Source organism: Clinocottus analis, unplaced genomic scaffold, assembly GCF_023055335.1.
Source record: "Clinocottus analis isolate CAN_PGR_092001 unplaced genomic scaffold, fCliAna1.0.p SCAF_8, whole genome shotgun sequence".
NCBI lineage: Eukaryota > Metazoa > Chordata > Actinopteri > Perciformes > Cottidae > Clinocottus > Clinocottus analis.
The window spans coordinates 18,151,636-18,170,652 of NW_027176240.1; the positions used below are offsets into that span (position 1 = coordinate 18,151,636).

The 19,017-nt window shown below is 40.4% G+C and overlaps 1 protein-coding gene across 6 annotated transcripts in view; it reads left to right on the forward strand.

Moving 5' to 3' along the window:
• Positions 1–19,017, forward strand: part of LOC137779631 (cilia- and flagella-associated protein 46) — a 54,992-nt gene that overhangs the window by 25,366 nt on the left and 10,609 nt on the right. Inside the window, exons 26-51 of one of the 6 annotated variants that reach the window (XM_068567698.1) lie at positions 1–47; positions 363–498; positions 604–787; positions 1,037–1,190; positions 1,572–1,795; positions 1,910–2,032; positions 2,356–2,517; positions 2,935–3,083; positions 3,498–3,596; positions 3,677–3,737; positions 3,964–4,116; positions 4,589–4,789; positions 4,881–4,987; positions 5,162–5,344; positions 6,078–6,216; positions 8,838–9,035; positions 9,988–10,176; positions 11,705–11,818; positions 13,158–13,343; positions 13,635–13,808; positions 14,756–14,853; positions 15,071–15,144; positions 15,901–16,049; positions 16,307–16,413; positions 17,369–17,439; positions 17,933–18,094. The exon at positions 1–47 is cut by the window's left edge and continues 26 nt beyond it. In XM_068567698.1, coding sequence (XP_068423799.1) covers positions 1–47; positions 363–498; positions 604–787; positions 1,037–1,190; positions 1,572–1,795; positions 1,910–2,032; positions 2,356–2,517; positions 2,935–3,083; positions 3,498–3,596; positions 3,677–3,737; positions 3,964–4,116; positions 4,589–4,789; positions 4,881–4,987; positions 5,162–5,344; positions 6,078–6,216; positions 8,838–9,035; positions 9,988–10,176; positions 11,705–11,818; positions 13,158–13,343; positions 13,635–13,808; positions 14,756–14,853; positions 15,071–15,144; positions 15,901–16,049; positions 16,307–16,413; positions 17,369–17,439; positions 17,933–18,094 — 3,644 coding nt within the window. Of the gene's footprint in view, positions 48–362; positions 499–603; positions 788–1,036; positions 1,191–1,571; positions 1,796–1,909; positions 2,033–2,355; positions 2,518–2,934; positions 3,084–3,497; positions 3,597–3,676; positions 3,738–3,963; positions 4,117–4,588; positions 4,790–4,880; positions 4,988–5,161; positions 5,345–6,077; positions 6,217–8,837; positions 9,036–9,987; positions 10,177–11,704; positions 11,819–13,157; positions 13,344–13,634; positions 13,809–14,755; positions 14,854–15,070; positions 15,145–15,900; positions 16,050–16,306; positions 16,414–17,368; positions 17,440–17,932; positions 18,095–19,017 lie in introns of those variants that run through there. The other 5 variants (XM_068567701.1, XM_068567700.1, XM_068567704.1 and 2 more) reach the window with 5 other exon arrangements.

Genomic DNA, 19,017 nt, shown 5'->3' on the forward strand with positions numbered 1-19,017 from the left:
GACCTTGACAGCACCGCCTTTTGGGAGCTCTAAACATGAAGCCGCAAGTGAGTGACAAAAGAACCCTGCTATGGTTCTGTTGTGAAACTTCTGTTTGATCATTTTTAGATGGCATGTTTTGCTTCCTGCTATGAATGTGATTGGCCACCTATGCACTTCTATACTATCAATAATGGATGGAACAAGAAATTGTCATCAATTTCACATTGTTCTAAACAATTGTGACATTTGCATTCGGATGGGCTGTATAGAAGAGCTGAATTTCTTAGATTTATATTGATAATTGCATTATGATCACACGTACATGACAACACAGATCACTCATGCAAATTGAATTGCTGTGGATCTCTGCATGTGGGTAGATGAGGAGGACCTCAACCTGAGAGTAGCCATTTGCAGTTTGTTGCTCCACATCCACGGGGAAAGAGCAGACTGGAAAAGTGCTCAGCAGCTGCTGGACCAAGCTATCAGAGACATGCCTCGCACCAGACATCGACTGTGAGTAAAAAATAACAAAACACGTAGGAGGGAATAGACATGAGAAAGACGAGGAAGGGTGACAGACAGAAAAGATTGTATTGTCGTCTGTGTTTTTTTTCCCAGACCTCTGCTGAAACGCAGAACACTCGTAAAAGCTCAACTGGGGAATTGTGTACTGACAGACATGCAGAGGTTCTACGACGAAGAACAGCAGTGCTGTTCATTAATGTGGCACCAGGTGGCACTCTGTGCTGGCAACATAACCCAGCAGCTCACCTGCTACCAGAAGTCTATCACCACTTTGTTGGTAATGATCTAGGACCATTCTTGTGCAATAAACCAAACCTGATACAACAGTAGATTAACGCATGTGGATTATGATAAAATCCATCATATTCTAACAGTTGTAGTCTTAATTCTCGTTTTATTTACCATGTCGTCTTTTTCCACTGATCAAAGTATTTCTAAAATATGTTTAGCTAAGTCTCTAGCCCCATCATGTGGAGTCACTACGTCAGTGCAACGTAATTGTGCTGACTTTTGTGTTTGTGAACAGAGTGAAGAGACTCAGTGGCAGAAGGTCAGCCTCCTGCTAGAGTTTGGAGAGTGGTTGTACTGTCACAACTTCCCCAAAGCCAATGCCCAAGACCAGGTCCAGTGGGCCATAGACATCCTTCTACACAAGGAAAGTGAACAGACGAAGGGATTAGGTAAAATGCCTGGACTTGTCTTGTTCATTGTTTGATGACACAACAGTGTGAATGACCAGTTACTTGTGTTAATTATGCTACATGTACTCTAAAACCAAGAGGAAACATTAACAGAAGGTTAGAACAGCACTGCACTATTTAAAAGACTGTGAGAAGTCCTTTGTTAACTATTCCCAGAGAGACAAACTGAAGACCCACTAACAGGAAAAATGGAAACTAGTTTCAGAGATTTGTGCTGCTGGATTGCTAGCTTTGTTCCTGATTCGAAGTGTAATGGCCGTAATGGCTGTAATGATGCTGTTCAGTTATACTTACATACTATTTTTGTTTTCTGTTCAACTCTTTGTAAATGTTTGATCTTTTATGTTGTTTTTCTCCTAGAGGACAAGTCCAAAAAAAGGGATTTAAACTCAGCGTATTGCGAGCCCTTGGTGGGAGTGCAGGGCTCCTTATTGACAGAAAGTTTGTCAGATCTGAAGGAGGTGCGACGCCTTGACAGCTTGGCACGAGCACACACTCTGCTTGCTGTCATGGACGACAAGACTTCACCTGAGCACCAGCTTAACTTGCTCAGAGCCTCCGTCTTTGTGCTTCGGATATGGCAGGTATTGCGTGTTCAACTCTGACAACTAGGACGATGAGGCTGTTATTCAAAGTCATAATCAAATGTTTAAGTCGAGTGTGGAACATGCACATATGTGCACTGTCTGTCTCTCCAGGTGTCCATGGCCGTAGGTTGGGAGATTTCCAATGAGATGGCAAAGAACCAGCCAACCCAGCCCCCGGCCTCTGCAGGATCCAAAAAAGGCAAAGAAAAGGGCAAAGGCAAAAAGGGAAAAGATGTAAGTCTTATCGCTTAAATTAAATTTGAAATTTTGGTTGATTTACACAGCTTAGTGTAAAGCCCTAGGTATTTACTTTCAAATGATAAAGTGGTTACTTGTTTGTCAGCTATTGTTTACTATCAGTCTGTATGATAAATAGAGTTCAGACATTTTATTTATTGCCTGAGACTACATAACACAATAATGAAAATGTCCATTGTATTAACATTAATTACTTGTATCAGTAAAAATGTTCTTGAGAGGTATTTATTTAATTTTAAATGTTGACTGCACTCTAGTAGTAACAAAATATAAATGATGTATCTAATCTGTTGCATCAGCCTACCCCTGCAGAAGAGAGACCTAAACCTGTTGTCTTGGATCAGGAACTCCCTTCCACCCCACAGGACTGGGCTCGCTACGTCTGTCCTGAACAGGCCAGGCACATTTTCAGAACCAACAGTAACCCCCACTGTATCAACACACACAGCATTAAAAAGCAGGCAGGTCTCTCAGTGTCATCACTATACCGTGTGTGGCGTTGTCCCTGAACAGTAGCTGCTGGTGATATAGAATGAATAGCTCAGCTGCCAAAAACATCCACTTGGTGTCCCTGTCCCTCTGAGAAACTGTCATTTGTTGGTGAAGAGGAAGTGCATTTATTGAAATGAAGATCCTATATGACTGGTTGAAACTTCAGTATGTGTTGTAATTTGTTTGTGGATGTACCACCACAATGGAATGGAAGTATGTGATAAGATTGGGTTTGATACATTAGGAAATTGCTCAAACAGGTTAGCATCGTTAGCATCTTCCTGTTCTGATAAAGCTCCGGATGGTATTAATACGTACAACATTTTGGGTATGCCCATAAGAATATGATTTTAATTTCTTTATTTTTGTATTTTGTTTGGCTGCAGACTCAAAGCCTCTTTTATCTCGACCTTCTGGAAAAACAGCTCCGATCACACTCACTCGACCACCTGACCTTGCCCATAATGCATCTTGCTGAGACCATTGCTCATGACCTTTTGGATAGTAAGGGCCTCTCCGACCTCTACCGCCTTAGGTAAGAACACTGATGAATCAGTGAGAGACATACACACCAACCAAACTGTCTGCAGTCCAATTGCATTGTGGGTAAAGACTTCAGGTTTTGACAGAGAAGAGGAATTCATAGAAATAAAAACATGATATCTCTGGTTATGCTAAATCATTTTTTATCCTTAACTGAACATTGCAAGTCTGACATTGTTATGGAAGTGCAATGCTAAATTGGACAAGTTTTGTAATATATTAGGCTACACTCAACACAATCATTGCTTTACCGACAGTAAACAGTCCAAAGCCAGAACTGATGAGCATCAAGTTATGGCGTACTTAGTTACTTTGATTTACTTTTATAAACACTGAAGGGACTTTGTTGTGGTCCTCTATCTTTCCACCTCTTCCCCCCCCCCCTCCTTCCTTCCCCCTCATTTAGAATTGTGAGGTGTTGCAGTCAGCTAGGTTTGGAGACCCATTCACCGTATCAGGAGAAGCTCCTGAATTTGAGTAAAATTCAAGAACAAGAACAGATGGGGTATAACAAAACGGTTGTATATACCTATTGGTGATACATTTAGCTTTTAATGACCTGTAATATTATGTTCCTGGTTACAGGTGCCACAAAGTTATCACTTTTTCACAGGAAGGAAAATGCCTTCACAAAGCGGTCAATCAGGTCAGCCCGCTTCTGACAAAATAGATATATCAGTTTTTAACGTAAATAAATTACTATTAACATGAACAGTGTTTTACTTCCTCTAGTTGTATTACTTCTCAGAGGATTGTGTGTGTGTGCGTGTACGTGTTTTTGCACTGCTATACAGAAAGAATAGAAAGAAATCTGTTTACCATTTAAATCAATTTATATAAAAAGTAAATTGTCTATTTTGTTGATATTTTAGAGAGTTGAGGTGGATGAAATGTCTGGGCTTGGGCAACAGAGGAGGGATGTCTGTGCTCAGGACATCTGGTTGGACAAAGCGGAAGTTTGCCTCAGTCTTGGGCTCTGTCAACCAGCTCGGCAGCTCCTAGCACAGGCTCACTTAGTGGCTATGGTGAGTTGAAATCAAAGAAGATCACATTCTCCAAATGAGACCAATTGCTCTCGCTCACATTGAATTTTCAAAAACAATACATTTTAGGGGAATACGAAATCTATTTAACTGTTTAAGTATATTTTTACTTGTTTGATGTATTAGCAGTTATCTGATAACAACAAAGATAGATATTTGTTTAAGTAAATTAGTCTGGAGTTTTGCCCTTACCTTGTAACACCACCCAACTAAACTCCTGTTTCCTGGACAATTAACTGCTTGCTTTCAGCCCATGAACCTTTTCTTTACCTGGCGACATTTTCTCACCAGTGCCCAATCGGTACTGTTTGTGTGTGACCCTTAACAGAGATGAGAATGAAGCGAGTTGGCTCACTCCTCAACCACTTCCATCATTATCTCTGGATAAAATCCAGTAGCTCAGTGTTTTGTTTTCTGTTCCGTTTTAACGCTCACTCCATTTCCTTCTGTCTAGGAGCTCAGAGACCCGACAGCGATGGCTCGAAGTTTGCTCAGTCTGGCCATTCTGGCTTGTGAAGAACAGAACTTTGCTCAGGCATTGATTCTGCTGGACAAAGCCCACACTCTGAAAGGGGATGAGGAGTTCTGGTACCAGCTCACCCTCACCAAGGTCAGAGCTGTAGTGGGCCAGAGAGACCAAGATGCACACGTCAAGGTATAGAGACGCATTCTTTTTAAAACCGTGTATGCAAGAATTACCTGTGAAGTGTTCTTTATCCCATCATGCCTTATTGTTTCTTTGGCAGGCAGAAAAGATTATAAAACAAGGCTGTGGGGCTTTGAAGTTGGTTCTGGAGCAGCGGGTAAACAGAGCCCCAGAAATTACATTCTTCATCAACTCATTAGAGATGAGGTAACCCCGAACTTCTGCAGTCACATCACCCTTAGCTCTGTGTTGTCCTTTCTGATTCAGATTTTTTAAAATAATTTTAAGCTGCAGTATTTAGTTTCCTTATCAAAGGCACATGATCTGGGAGAACGAAATCCAAATCCTGTTCTAATAATGGTGTACTTTGTTGTATTCCAGGGGTGCCATTGAATGTATACGTGCCCTTGGTGGCGGTGAACCTGGAAAGAGATTGACCAACGAGGTTGTCCAAAGGCTGATGGCCGCCTGTGATACACTCAGAGAGTGTGCCAGTGGTTTCGCTAAACTTGGCTATAATGAACAGGCAGCAGAGACACATTTAGAGTATGCACATGGTCTGAGGTTAGTCCTTCTGAAGCGGTTCCACACTTAAATGTCAATGCAATTGCAAATGAGCAATCTCTATTAATTAGCTCTCCTGTATGTGTATGCAAATACAATGTTTAATCTACTACGGTGCGTGGAGATAACTTTGACAGTTAAATCTGGAAAGTCAGAGTGTCGCAGTTATTGATATACTACTATTACTAAATAGATTCAAACACAATGGACCTCTTGTGGTTGAAATTAGTAGTACACGACTAATCATTTAGAAAAATAGTTTTGTTTTTCTCCTTGTAAAACTTTTTCCCCATTTGTTCTTAAGTCATAAACACGGGTGTTGAGCAGACAAAATGGATCTCCAGGATCTTTTTTCTCACCCATCAGTGCTTCTGTAGCTTGTGTTGCTGTGCTTAAATATGCCAAAATCGAACAAAAAAAATGCGTAAATTGTCAAGCTATGATGATGATGATAAAATGGTCAACAGAATATTTGATATTATAATATTTTTATTTTATTAATATTTGGGGAATAGGACTTTAGGTCCTGAACCGTCTTGAATTTAATTTCTACCGGAGAGGAAAATTCTTATAATGTGGAAATTAGTAAATTCCGCTAATTCTTTAAATCACTCTTACTTGCCATGTAAGAACGTGTAAGTTGTTCTTGCATGAGTCTGCTCTCACATAGAGTCTCACTTACACAAATCACACATAGTTTTGTCTTTGTTGACACTTAATAATATACCTGCAGAACCCTCGCCAGCCGTACAACTCACACAGAAGACAAACAACGCTTCCTGCTCGGTGGCCTCTCCCAAATGCAGTTTGCTGTTACCGAGCAGGAACATGTGGTGCTTAATGCTCAGATGCTGCTCCCCTCACAGGACGAGGTAAGTAAAGTGCATGCATGTTCGTCGAAAATCCGTCTTAAATCGTGACGATGTCTATAGAGGCATTTTGTCCCTCACACATTCAGAAAATCACTGCGTCTTCTGACATCCAAACTTTTAACTATCCACTGATCAGTGTTATTAAAAGAAAGTTCATAAACATGAGAAACACGGCAGAGGAGAAAGACATTACTTATTGTAAAAAATAAATAAAACAATTGCTTTGAACTGTGTTTTCTCGGCTCAGAAGCTGAGTTCTGGGTACAATTGCTGGCCCATAAAGGATGTGTGCAGGTGGCAAAATGTTTGAGCCTATTTGGAGAAATGTCCAATCGTGTTTTTCTTGGAAAAAAGGACTTTCCTGTAAAAAGCCCTTTTTGTGGTTAAACAACAAAGAGAGGCTTTGTTTGTGCTCTCTGCATGTAATTTCCAAACAAGCCTTTGCTTAACTGAATCACAATTAAGCTGTGGGAGGTTATTAGGTCCCTGTTGTGTGTATTGCTGTTTATATCTCAGAGTTGTTCTGACTCAAACAGGTAAAGCCTCCATTACTGTTTTCTGTCAACATCAAATGGATTGTGCGAATCCTATTTTATTCAGACACTAACACCAGCTGTCACACAGATGAGGTTATCCGAGAGCTTAGGTGCTAAGATGCAAAACACCTAGCGGCTGCAGCCTTGTTTACATGCTGACGGAATCATGAATGAAATGCTGATTGAACAACTCACAAAACTACTGCAAATTCTTGCTGCTGGGTTTTTGATTAAATCCCTTCATGTTTTCATTTGTAATTTCACAAGGATGGGGCACCCTTTATCCAATGTTAATTGTGTGTGTGTGTGTGTGTGTGTGTGTGTGTGTGTGTGTGTGTGTGTGTGTGTGTGTGTGTGTGTGTGTGTGTGTGTGTGTGTGTGAGTGAGTAAAACTACAAGTTCAACAAAACAGGAGGGTAGTGAACGATCATTGGGTAGGACACAAAACAGGCCAACATGGTGGGTGTTAGCGGATGTGATGGCTAAAATTGAATCAAAAAGGCAGATAACATCACTCCCGATGCTGACTGCTGGCTCCAAATGTGCAATAACATCTACTTCATGACTAAAAATGCAAATTTACAACTAATACAATATAAAATACGTCACATAATTCACTATACCGGGCATAAAATGTTTAAAATGGGATTCACATCAGACATCTGTCCACATTGCACTCACACTTTTGGGAAAAAATAACTGAGTCACTATCTGTCTTCCTGGGCGGCCTCGTCCCTTTATCCCCTTCACTGTGCCTACTAGGAGACATCACAACCATAGATCTAAACAAAACTAACTGCCAATTACTCCTCGTGGCCCTAACTATCACCAAGAAAACTATCCTCTTGAACTGGAAATTAAGGAATAACATCCACATCACAAACTGTAAAAACCTAATGATTCAACACATCTTAATGGAAAATCAAACCTCCTCCGTCATTTACAATACAGAACACCACTCCATCTGGTCATCCTTCACTCTGTTTTTACAAACATGTCAACATCCAGTCTACTGATACTCACATTTTTATTTTTAGCCTGAAACCCACATACATGCATTTTTGCATACATATCAATCCACCCCCAACTTTTAAATAACAAACACACACATAGACACACACACACACACATACACTTTCTTCTCTCTCATGGACAAACACCATACTTATATACACTAAATATATGATGTCTTGTTGGCCTGTATCTCACTGTTTTGTCGTCCTGTTGATGTTATGTCTATGTATTGTCTTTGTTCTGTTTGTGCAATAAAATGTTAAAATTTTAAAAATTTAATTTAATTTAAAAAAAAGGCAGATAATGTAATAATGCCATAACGTGTGGGTGAGACGAGAATACGTGGCATTTATGATTATTCAGGGCTACAGTAGATGAGTTGGTTTGCTTTGAGACTAGTGGACTCTTCTGTCTTCATCTCCACATTGAGAACCTCGGACCAAATCAGATCACAGGTCAAAGGCTGGCGCAGCAGTGAGTATCCCACCAGCAGATGGCGCTGCTGCCCTAGTAAGTTTGGATATCCAACCTACATTGGAAACAATGCTTGTGTTCCCCAAAATCATGCTCACTTATTTATTGTTATGGGCTCTATGTGCTAACTTTTGTTCCATAAATTAGTTGTTTTCCATCCCATTCAAACCATCGCCCAAACTCAGTCTCACAACATTAGCTCCACGTCTTGCCTAAGTTGCTATTTGTCTGAGAACTCATCATCGCAAGTTCGCAACCCTCTTCTGGACCCTGACCAGCCACTTGAGAACAATTGTTTCCAATTACCATTTCATTAGCAGTCTGACTTTTTAATATTATAAAGTGAAGGTGATTCTGACTTCAGGTTGGCAGCCACCTTGAATACCGAAGCTAATGAACGGCTGGAGTTTTCTTTATCATTTCAACTTGAGTTTCTTGAGTGAGTTCCTTGAGTTTGTCCCATGTCTCAGACAAACTGATGTGTTTGCCTCAGGTGTGTGTCCTTTACCATTTATTGCTGCATGTGTGTGTGCATACAATGTTCAGTGCATTTACTCCTTTTTGTTATTTTTATTCCATCGCTTTCATCCTTGCCAGAGTCATGAAGTGTCACTGGCAGCCGTGCGAAAGCTGCTTCGTCTGCGACTGGCCCTGGCAGAATTTTGTCTGGCCGTGCTGGAGGAGTTCTGTGTTGAGGAGAAATGCCAAGCTCTGGCCTGCGAGAGGAAATCCTTGGCTGAGATAGCACTGGAGGAGTTTACACGGAGCCCCCCTGAGCCCGACTCGATCGAACAGGTAAGTAGTCGGTAATATGCCAAAGCTCTCCTACGCCAATGAACCGATGCATTAACTAGTCTTTTTTTTTTATTATGAGGGTGTAGCAAGAATAAGTCATTATTTTGGTTGAGTTTTGGAGACAAAGTGTCCGCTTAGGGCACATGAAACGATACATTTACACTTGAAGGAATACAAAGTCTGACTCTAAACATTAACCAGCTCACTGTGGAGGTCAGAAGGTTAGTTGTGTATCATCGCCACTTGGGGACGCTAACATGCAATGTAATGCCGGGCTGCTTTGTACTTCACAGCCCTCATCCGGGACCACTTTTGTGAGCAAATCTCTTGTGGCTAATCAACAAATTACTGTGATCACTTAGCTTTTCCATCCTTAGCTTCTCTCACACAGGCTTTTAAATAACCACATGCAGTGCATTGGCAGTTGTGTGTTATTAATCTCTGTCATAACCAAACAAGTGCAGCAACAAGCCATCACTTCACACTTGTAGGACCTTAAAAAAGGTTCTTTAGACTGTGGAGTCGATCAAATTTTTTTTTTTTGTTAAGGCAAGTAAAAAGAAAAGAGATGTTGAGATGAAATTGTGTAAAATTGTCTTCAAAGTAAAGATAGATTGTATTTTTTACTTATTTCTAAGGTGGTAAAAACATGATTGCAAAAGGTGTGCTTTAAACCATATGCCATGAAAGACTTGACATAATCCAACAATCAAAAAATACAAAGAGCCAAATAACAGAGTCATGGATTTGTATAGCAGCATACAACATGAGTTATTTTTTTCTGCCAATACGGGGTTTTTGTTCAGCCACGTCATGAACGTCAATCGATGCGTCCAGTGAAATGTAGCAAGGTTTGTGTGTCCAAAAAAGACATATTTGTTGGATAATAGCACAAGTAAGAGCATTGCCTGTCCTTCATCCATCTCTTCTTACGTTCTTGGGTCTTGTACAGGAATGGATAAGTATGGGCGGTACCTTGGGGCAGGTGGTTCTGAGCCAGCTGGCTGTCGTCAGTTCTCACTACCTGAACAACATGGAGGCCAGAGCCTGCTCCTTGAGTCTGATGGGAAAATACCTCCGACTGCTCGCTTTGCAGGAGGACCCAATGTATCTGTGTGCTCTCTGGGGAAGACATACACAGGTATTGTAGACAACACAAATGTTCAAATATGTGTGTATATATATATAAATATATTTATGTTTGTGTGTGTGTGTATATATATATATATATATATATATATATATATATATATATATATATATATATATATATATATATATATATAAAACATATATATATATATGTGTGTGTGTCTTTATGTCTGTCTGTATGTATGAACGTACACATACAGCAAAGCTCATTTACGTGCAAGTATGGTTGGTGCAAAGAGGTAATGTGTTCCAGATGGGAAACTGTGGGATTTAACAGGTGATGTAGAGAATCACAGGGAACATCAGGAAATGTAATGAATGGATTTAACCACAGAACAATATTTTTGAAGGTCCCAGTTTCTTGCCATTAGATTACAAAATCTCTTGCATCAGACGTCTGGGGACTAAATAACTCTGTGATCCTAATCTTTTGATTTGAGAAGTTTGGCTTATTAAGAACCTCAAGGCACAGAATGGGTTCTAAATCAAATGTTTGAGGAAGAGCTATATTAATGTCTTCTGTGGCTCAGCAGGGTATTTTGTGGGAGTTTATGAAAAAGCCTGTTGAGCTGTATCATTGGAAATGATCCAGTGTTTTAAAAACTAGCATATCTCAGCTTCTGCTGTTTCGATTAAGACAACTCATCTTTTGAGTCCCACCTCTATATGAAAATGCAATACTAAATTATGACAGTGACATTTTTAAAACCTGTATCTCAGCACTGTAGTCATGTAACATCATCAGCCTAGTCAGGGAGACTGTGGCTCTGTGGTGAGCAGGATCGTCTTTCAATCAGAGGATCGGCCGTTCGATCCCCGGCGCCGCTAGCCCATGTCGATGTGTCCTTGAGCAAGACACTTAACCCTAAATTGCTTCCGTAGCTGCACCTACGAAGTATGAATGGTTATTAATCCTGATGTGGCACCTTGCATAGTGGCTTCTCCCATATGGGTAATTGATGTCATGTAGTGTTAAAGCGCTTTGAGTGGTCGGAAGACTAGAAAAGCGCTATACAAGTACAGGTCCATTTACCATTTATTTGGTGTTAAATTGGCACACCTATTTACTCTTATTTCCTGACATCTTTACTTGCCACCGATGATGGGTTTTGAAACAAAATCTTTAAACTGAAACTACTACTACTAGTACTACTACTTGTTAAAATATGCATCTGTCCTTTGACAACTCAATAATATTGTGACCACAAAAGCAACATAACAGTAAAAAACAACGAGCTTGTATTATATACTTATTGAAAGTCATTTTAATCTCTGTGGGATTTCTTTTGCCGTGCCTTTTTGAGAATCCTGATGCACATATATACACACGGATGGAGAACTAACCTGGGAAAAGTTGCTCCACGGGGTGAAAAGCTTATGGTGATTAAAGGGATTGATGTCAGCTTACATAATTGAAGACGGAGAAGCTCAGGTCTTCATGTTTGTGATCATGAAGAGATTTCGCACTAATCACGCTCATTGCTCTGTGATCTTGAAATAACTTTGTGCCGGAGAAGGCCGGGTCCGACCGCAAAGCTGTTTCCGTGGAGGAGAAGAATTCGGAGAAAGACGGAGAATCAAGCAGAAGCCAGGAGCCGAGGCTGACCTCTGCCAAAAGTGCTGAGCTGGAGGTACATACCTCCTGACAAGTGACCCCATCACTGACTCATCTCTAATCTACAGTCTTTATCTGAGGTTCGCCTCTCATCTAAAATCCCCCGGAGGTAAATCTCTGGGCGCTCTGCAAAGCTCTGATATTGAAAAAGACCTACTGTCCACTTCAAACTTGAGCAGAATAAAATAAGGGCACTGTCTTATTTATGTGGCAACATTTCGGAATATTAAGTAGGATTCAATAAGTAATGTTGAAAGGTTGAGTCTTGACTTGGGGCTCTGCACTGAGATCAACCACAATGATGCAAAATGTAATATATAATTTGGACCATATCAAACTTAGATGAATACCGTCACTCACGGCTTTAATCAGATGATTTACTGCTGTTAACTAGAATACTACTGAGCCTCCTAGCCTTATGTAATCACAAACTATCAACATGTAAAATAGTCTGTGTCTATAAAAATACTTAGCATGATATTATAATGTTATTATTATTCATATTTTTGCCTACAAATGAAAAAGGCATTGCTTAGAATGAACACATGGCATCTTTAAAGGGCCCCTGTTCAAGATTAAATTGTCCTCTCAGGATCAACTAACGATATTTAACCACTGAAATATGAAGTATGAGTAAACATATTATAGGTGTTTATAATAAAAAATGTAAAAACGGAGCAAGGGAAAAGGGAAATGCTCCCAAAAAAAAATAAAATAAAATAATTAAAGAGGTTGTTTATTTTTTAATTGTCTGTGTTTTTCTTCTAGATTTCCCACCTTAATCTCAGAAAACAAAACAAAAAAACAGCAATGGTCAGTTAGCTAAACTAAAAGATTAGAGATCATAATAATTTGTTGGACCAACAGAATATGTTTGCTGCCATAGTTCCTCTTCCTCCGTCTTGCTTCCTTACGTCAATCCATTTCAAGAGATGGGCAACAAATCCCTCAGTCCTTGCTCTGTGTAAAAAAAGAAATTCTGATTTTCAATGGAAGCTAATATGAGGCTTCAGTAGTCTTGAGTAAGACACATTAACTTACAGTCTTTGAAAAGATTCCCTATTTGTGTTAATGTCCCTTGCCCTCAGTGCAAGAAAGAAATGCCATCCATGGAAACAGGAGAGTACTCTAAAGCCACATTAGGGCGGCACATTAGCTTCAGCTGAACAATGGAATGTATTTTTGCAAGGAAAAGACTGTGGGTTTTCTATTCTCTTACAGTGAAGACAATTTCTGAAAAATTCTTTTAACAGCCAGTATGTTGAGGAGGGATGATTACAGGGTGAGGGTTACATAACCCTTACGCGTTTGAGTGATTGATTATACAGACTGTGTTTGTGTGTGTTTATCCTCAGCAGCAAAGAAGGCATAGAGCCCAGCAGCTTTTGGTACAGGCCAGTCACGCACTGGCTGAGGCCGTCAGCCTGTGTCTTCGACATAAGCTGCCCTCCGTCATCTTGGCCGATGCCTCTCTCAACATGTTGGAGTGCCATGGCCAGTCCGACCCTGCAGCATCGGGTCAATACCTCGCCCTGTTTCAGGTATTGTGCATCAGCTCATGTGTGCAATGACTCCACTGCCCGAGTGTCATTTTTGAAGAAGGTTCCACATAGTGTCCACTATATGAAGCCTTCTACATACAGTCTGTTGTATGAAGCAGGTGGCAATATGCCAACACCGACTGCCCGTGTGTCGGACATCTTGCAGGTGTCTTTGTGCACATCACAGTCCCTTTGCACCCTCTGATGGCATTCCTTGCAATATCATGAGCCATTATAATGCCTGCTGTTACCAACAGCGCCAACCTCATCCATCTTCCGTTTTATTCCTAGAGCTGCTGCACTGTCGGTATGATGGCCGAGGTCCTGAGCGCTGCCTGTGTTGGCACCGGCGCGTCCCAGGTCTCGGCTCTGCTCAGCCTGCACAGGAAGCTGCTCCTCTCTCAGGAAGAGAGGCCCAGCAGCATGCTGAAGGGAGCGGAGGACTCCCTCAATAGCCTCTCCAAGGTACCGGGGGTCACCAAACCCCACCACTGATGATTTATAGATACTGTCATACTCGGCTCAGTAAATTCCCTTGATGGGACACACACACACACACACTATTACTGCTATCACGGCCTTTGCTCTAAGCCTTTGCTCTAAATGCACTCCCCAAAACCACGGCGAGAAGTGAAGCTTCCAAAAACAATTGGAGGTTACACTAACATGGACAGTAGCTCGCATGTGGGATAAATATAGGACTTCTGCAGTCTTTTAAACATAATACAGCCAGAATGTTCCCCCTAAAATGCAGAAGAATCTTTTTTTAATGTTACATAAATAGTTTCCTTATAATCAACCTTGGTCAACCTGGTTATGTCATATATTTCTGTATAGATTATAGTCCTCAATATCCCTCAAAGGAAGTTAAGTGTCTCGTGTTTAATTATATTATTAATAGCAACAGTTATATCTTCAGAAGAAATTCTATTAGAAAAATGCACTTTATCATCGACATGACAAAGTCAAAACTGACTGTGATATTATCATCATCATCATTTTAACGTGGACGTGACTGAAATGTCATCATTTCATCTGTGACCTTTTCGGACAAATTACACCTGGTAGTTTTGTTGATCCAAAATGAGGTGCTCTTATTCAGTTTTCAGATTGGTTATAATAATTACAGCAATGAACAAATAACTTACGTTTTTTTTTCAACTGTTATAATATGTACAAACCTAAGATTCTGCAACACAGTTTTTTTTTTAGTTGTTTGCTAAAATGGGGCTTTACCACAACCAATCAGACGTGTGCTGCACATGGGGTTGCCACATCAGCTGGTTGGGTGTTTTTTAAAACCAACATCATACCTTTTTATCATTTCTAAAATTATTTTCTCCAGATAATGAAGAAAAAATACAACAACAAAATTGAAGCTGTTTAATGTATGATCTTGAAATGATTTGCAGACTTTCAGCCACCTAACCGTCCATCCCAGCCACCTAAATATTCTCGCAGAGCTTCCGCCCAACCTGAAAATCCTGCTGCTTCAGCACTCTGTGGATGGGTAATTTCTCTTTTGTCCTCGTCTGTTTTCTCTCACTATGTTCTCTTTTCAATGCCTTACCTTACAGTGTATAATTGATTGACTGCAGGTCACACAGGTAACGGCAGGTTTTAGGCTGAAGAAAGGCGCCCGCTGTGTAGTACAATTGCCACTATAGGGCAGGTGTAGAAAAAGTGTTATTATTTTTGTGAGTGTTTGCTTGTTTTTTGTTTTTTAGGTCAGAACTTTATGGGGCCTTCTATGAGATGACTAAAGCTCCAAATCAAAAGGGAAAGACTACGCAAGTAAAAGGTAAGAGTCATACCGCCGATAGCATTATGTTTCTGGTCTGATCCCCAGCTCCGCTAGCCCATATCGAACCAATTTGTCCATGAGCAAGACACTTAACCCTAAATTGCTCCCATAGCTGCGCCTAAGGTGTACGAATGATTGATAATCCTGATGTGGTATCTTGCATGGTAGCTCAACATCTCATCATGGTGTGAATGGGTGAGTGATGTCATGTAGCGTTAAAGCGCTTTGAGTGGTCGGAAGACTAGAAAAGTATGGGTTCATTGACGTACATTGCTATTCGAAGCATTGTTAAATGGAGACAAATTTATTTGGTGTTTCCATGTAACATTTACCTGCAAGGCAGATGAGAAGTTCAGATTTAATGAGGACAAGGAGAGAGGAAAATAGTGTTGAACATTTCCCTTTCACCTCTTCGCTTACTAGCCTGGCATGGAACACCGGCTTGCATAAGTCATCACACGGTATTACCCGCTCGCGTGACCTTCTGTGGGCTTAGTCTGACATAAGAAGTTGTGGGTTGGGAGGGAGATAGGCTGGCATCTAGACTCATTGCCTGAGAATAATGACAAGAAACCCAGTGAGTGGGAAAAAACAAGATTAGATAGTAAAAAAGAGAAGGGGATCTCACAAAAGGACCAGAAGAAGGAGGAGGAGGGGTTGAAGGGAGAAGGGGTGCACATGGGGACCAATTACAAGGCCTGTACGTGTCTGTGGGAATGTGCATCTGATTGTGTGTCAACACTGTTGTTGCAGGTACCCTGGCGTGCTCGAGGGTGGGCAAGGTTTCCGTCAGCCCACAAGCTCTGCTAGCACTAAGGGACCAGACTCAGGCCTTTGGCCTGGAGACTCGACATGCCCTCACCAAGCAAGCCTGTCAGCACAGTGATGAGGGCTGGCCAGAGGTGCGTCCTGTTTTTCCCTGCATACGTCTTGTTGAGACCTCTGCTCTATTAACATTTTTCACTGCGAGCCTCATGAATACGTTCGCTCTGCTGCAATTATCGCCATCTCATGTCTCTTCTTGCTTGCCAGGGAGACTTGAGACAGGGGATTTTTCCATCTAAGCATTCAGATGTGTGCATGCAAATAATCAGTGACTCGAAACAACAGCAAAAAAATACTTTGTTACAGCCACTGAAACTCCTCTTCCCCTGTACAGAAAACCACTGCAGAAGAAATGTTAGAACATCACTTCAGAGAAATTGTGCAAGGCATGGAAGACTATTTGAATCCACTTCTCATACAGTTTGACTTCTCGTGCTTCAGGTGACTAATTTTATGAGCTTCTCCAATTGGTCCATTACAAAGGTTTGACATATTTCATTTAGTTTTCTTAGCTTTGCTGCTTTGCTACTTTGCTACTTTGAAGTCAAGGTTCACTTCAAAGTAGCTACTAAGCTCCAAAGTCTCCTTCCAAATGTTGTTCATTCTGTATATATGACATCTATATGGAGCCAGTACAGTCTCAATGATGGTATGCGTGACCTACGGTCGGGGTAAAAAAAAACTCGACTGAACACACAATTCATGTGCATGAAACACAGAAAGTATCATTGTCAACTTCCTAATTTCTAGGAAGTATTTGTGAGAAAAATAGATGTGTTCAACATAACAAGTTACATATTTAATTTTCCTTATGATTTTAAATATAAGGTGTCAATGCTGTTATATGATGATTTTCTTCAACAATTCCCAAAGGTTTTTTAGTGGGAGTTTTTCATGTATCGATGTGAGATCCTGGGACAGTGGATGACGTGTGTGTACAGATAGTAAAGCCCCCTGAGGCAAATCCGTAATTTGTGATTTTGACATATACAAAATGAATTGAATTGAAGCTGTGGCAGGTAAATGTCGACTGTGGGAAAAGTATTCACAAGTGTGTGTTTAAAACCAAAGTGAATCTGGTTTGTCTGTTATTCTTGGTGCATGCAGCAAGCTTCCACAAAGCGAGTGCTGCATGACTTTATCATCTTACAATATCTGGTTCTATCTTATGTTCTTGCCAGACATGCGGTAGCACAACCCGACTGTTTTGTTTTATTAGTTAATTTAACTTTGTATTATTAATATTATAATTATTATTATATATGTTGTGCATTTTTCTATATTTTATTGCTTACCTGTGTGTATAAATGTGGCTGTAGCGAAAAAAATGTCCCTTTACAAGATTAATAAAGTAACTATTTATTTACTAGTCCTCACCTGGTTTTACCGCCCTCAGGCCCCAGGCTGCATCACCACCAGTCCCTGAAATGACCAAAGGCAAAGATAAAGAAGAAAAAGGAAGCTCGGGTAAAGGAAAAACATGTAGAGTAGGAGCTTTCTTGTGTGTGTGTGTGTGTGTGCGTGTGTGTGTGTGTGTGTGTGTGTGTGTGTGTGTGTGTGTGTGTGTGTGTGTGTGTGACACCCTAAGGGCCTTGTGGTTATCTTAACACTGTATCATATGAACATCCAACATCTGTGATTCATATCTGTTTATTGACAAGTAGAAAGCTGCAGCTCATCCCTCTTCAGACCAGGGTATTGGCTTTACATAATAATGTGATAAACGTTGATTTACAGACACAGTTTAATAACTCCATACATTTACAGGGTCACAGGGGATTATAATCCCGCTAAACTGTTTTAAAAGAATTAATGCTCTACATTGTTGGAATAGTCACACAACAATTTTGATTTCAGAAGGGGAGCAGTACAAGCTAAAGATTGTTGTTGTGCAGCAACATCTTATAGATTACAATGAATAATTAGTTCTGAGTAAATGTGTGTACTTCTAAATTACCAGCAGAGCCAGGGGAGTGTGTGATATTGCTGGCGGACAGGAAGTTACTGGAGTTGCCGCTGGAAGCCCTGTCCGTCCTGCAGGACGAAGGCCTGAGTTCTGTGTCTCGAGACTTCTCCCTCCAGCTCCTCCACAGTCGCGTGAACAGAGAAGAACCAGACAAAGGTACCAAAGACATGCGATAAATGTCCGCAAACACTTCCTAACCTGCCCTTCTAAGTCAGTCTGGAACAGCTGAAAGCCACGTAATTTCAGATATTCATTCATTTATTCATTAAACAGGCATTAGTTCGAATTGTTACTAATACTTGTATAATTGTCCAAAAAATGGTTAATCAAGGAATCATTCCCGCTAATTTTATAATAGGATTCTTACAAGATGTTAAACGTAGATTTCTGCTCTGTATGTTTTTAATGTAGAAAATAACCTGTAGGAACAGGTTTCTTGATGGGAGAAATTATACCATGCAGTCTGAACTGTCCTATCTATTTAACTGTTCATAATGAGAGTAGGGTTTTTGTGCAGTATAAGTGGATGTTTGCTTCACATCATTCCCCTGTCTTATTTAGTAAATAATTGCTTACATTTGCCAAAGCATCCGGATTTAGACTGCAGGCAGCCAGCCATAGAATTGAAACATGTTCAGGAGAGAAAGGTCTTTTCACATCCAGCAGGCATGCAGAAATTCATGCGGACATCCGTGACCACCAAAAGTGGTTGTCCATTAAATGTGGCCATTTTGACTTTCAGTCAGGACTGTAGATTTAATTGTCCAGTGGCAATTTACGTAGGAAATCCTTAACATATCCCAAACTGTAAAATAAAAAAAAGCAAAAGTAAAGTGAATTCAATGGCCAATGTTTTTAATGCTTTGCCTCCTTGATCCTAAAACGAAGCTACCTATTCATAAAAATTAAACAGCTGACATGTAACATCAAGCCTTACATTAACCAAAGTTGACACTTCGTGCTTAAAGCAACAACAAAAAAACATTATCTGTTGTTTATTTGTAATTACTATAGTCTCTTATAGTCTCTTATTAATATGAATAACAACATGGTTCACCAATGTTAAATGTTAAAGGTAC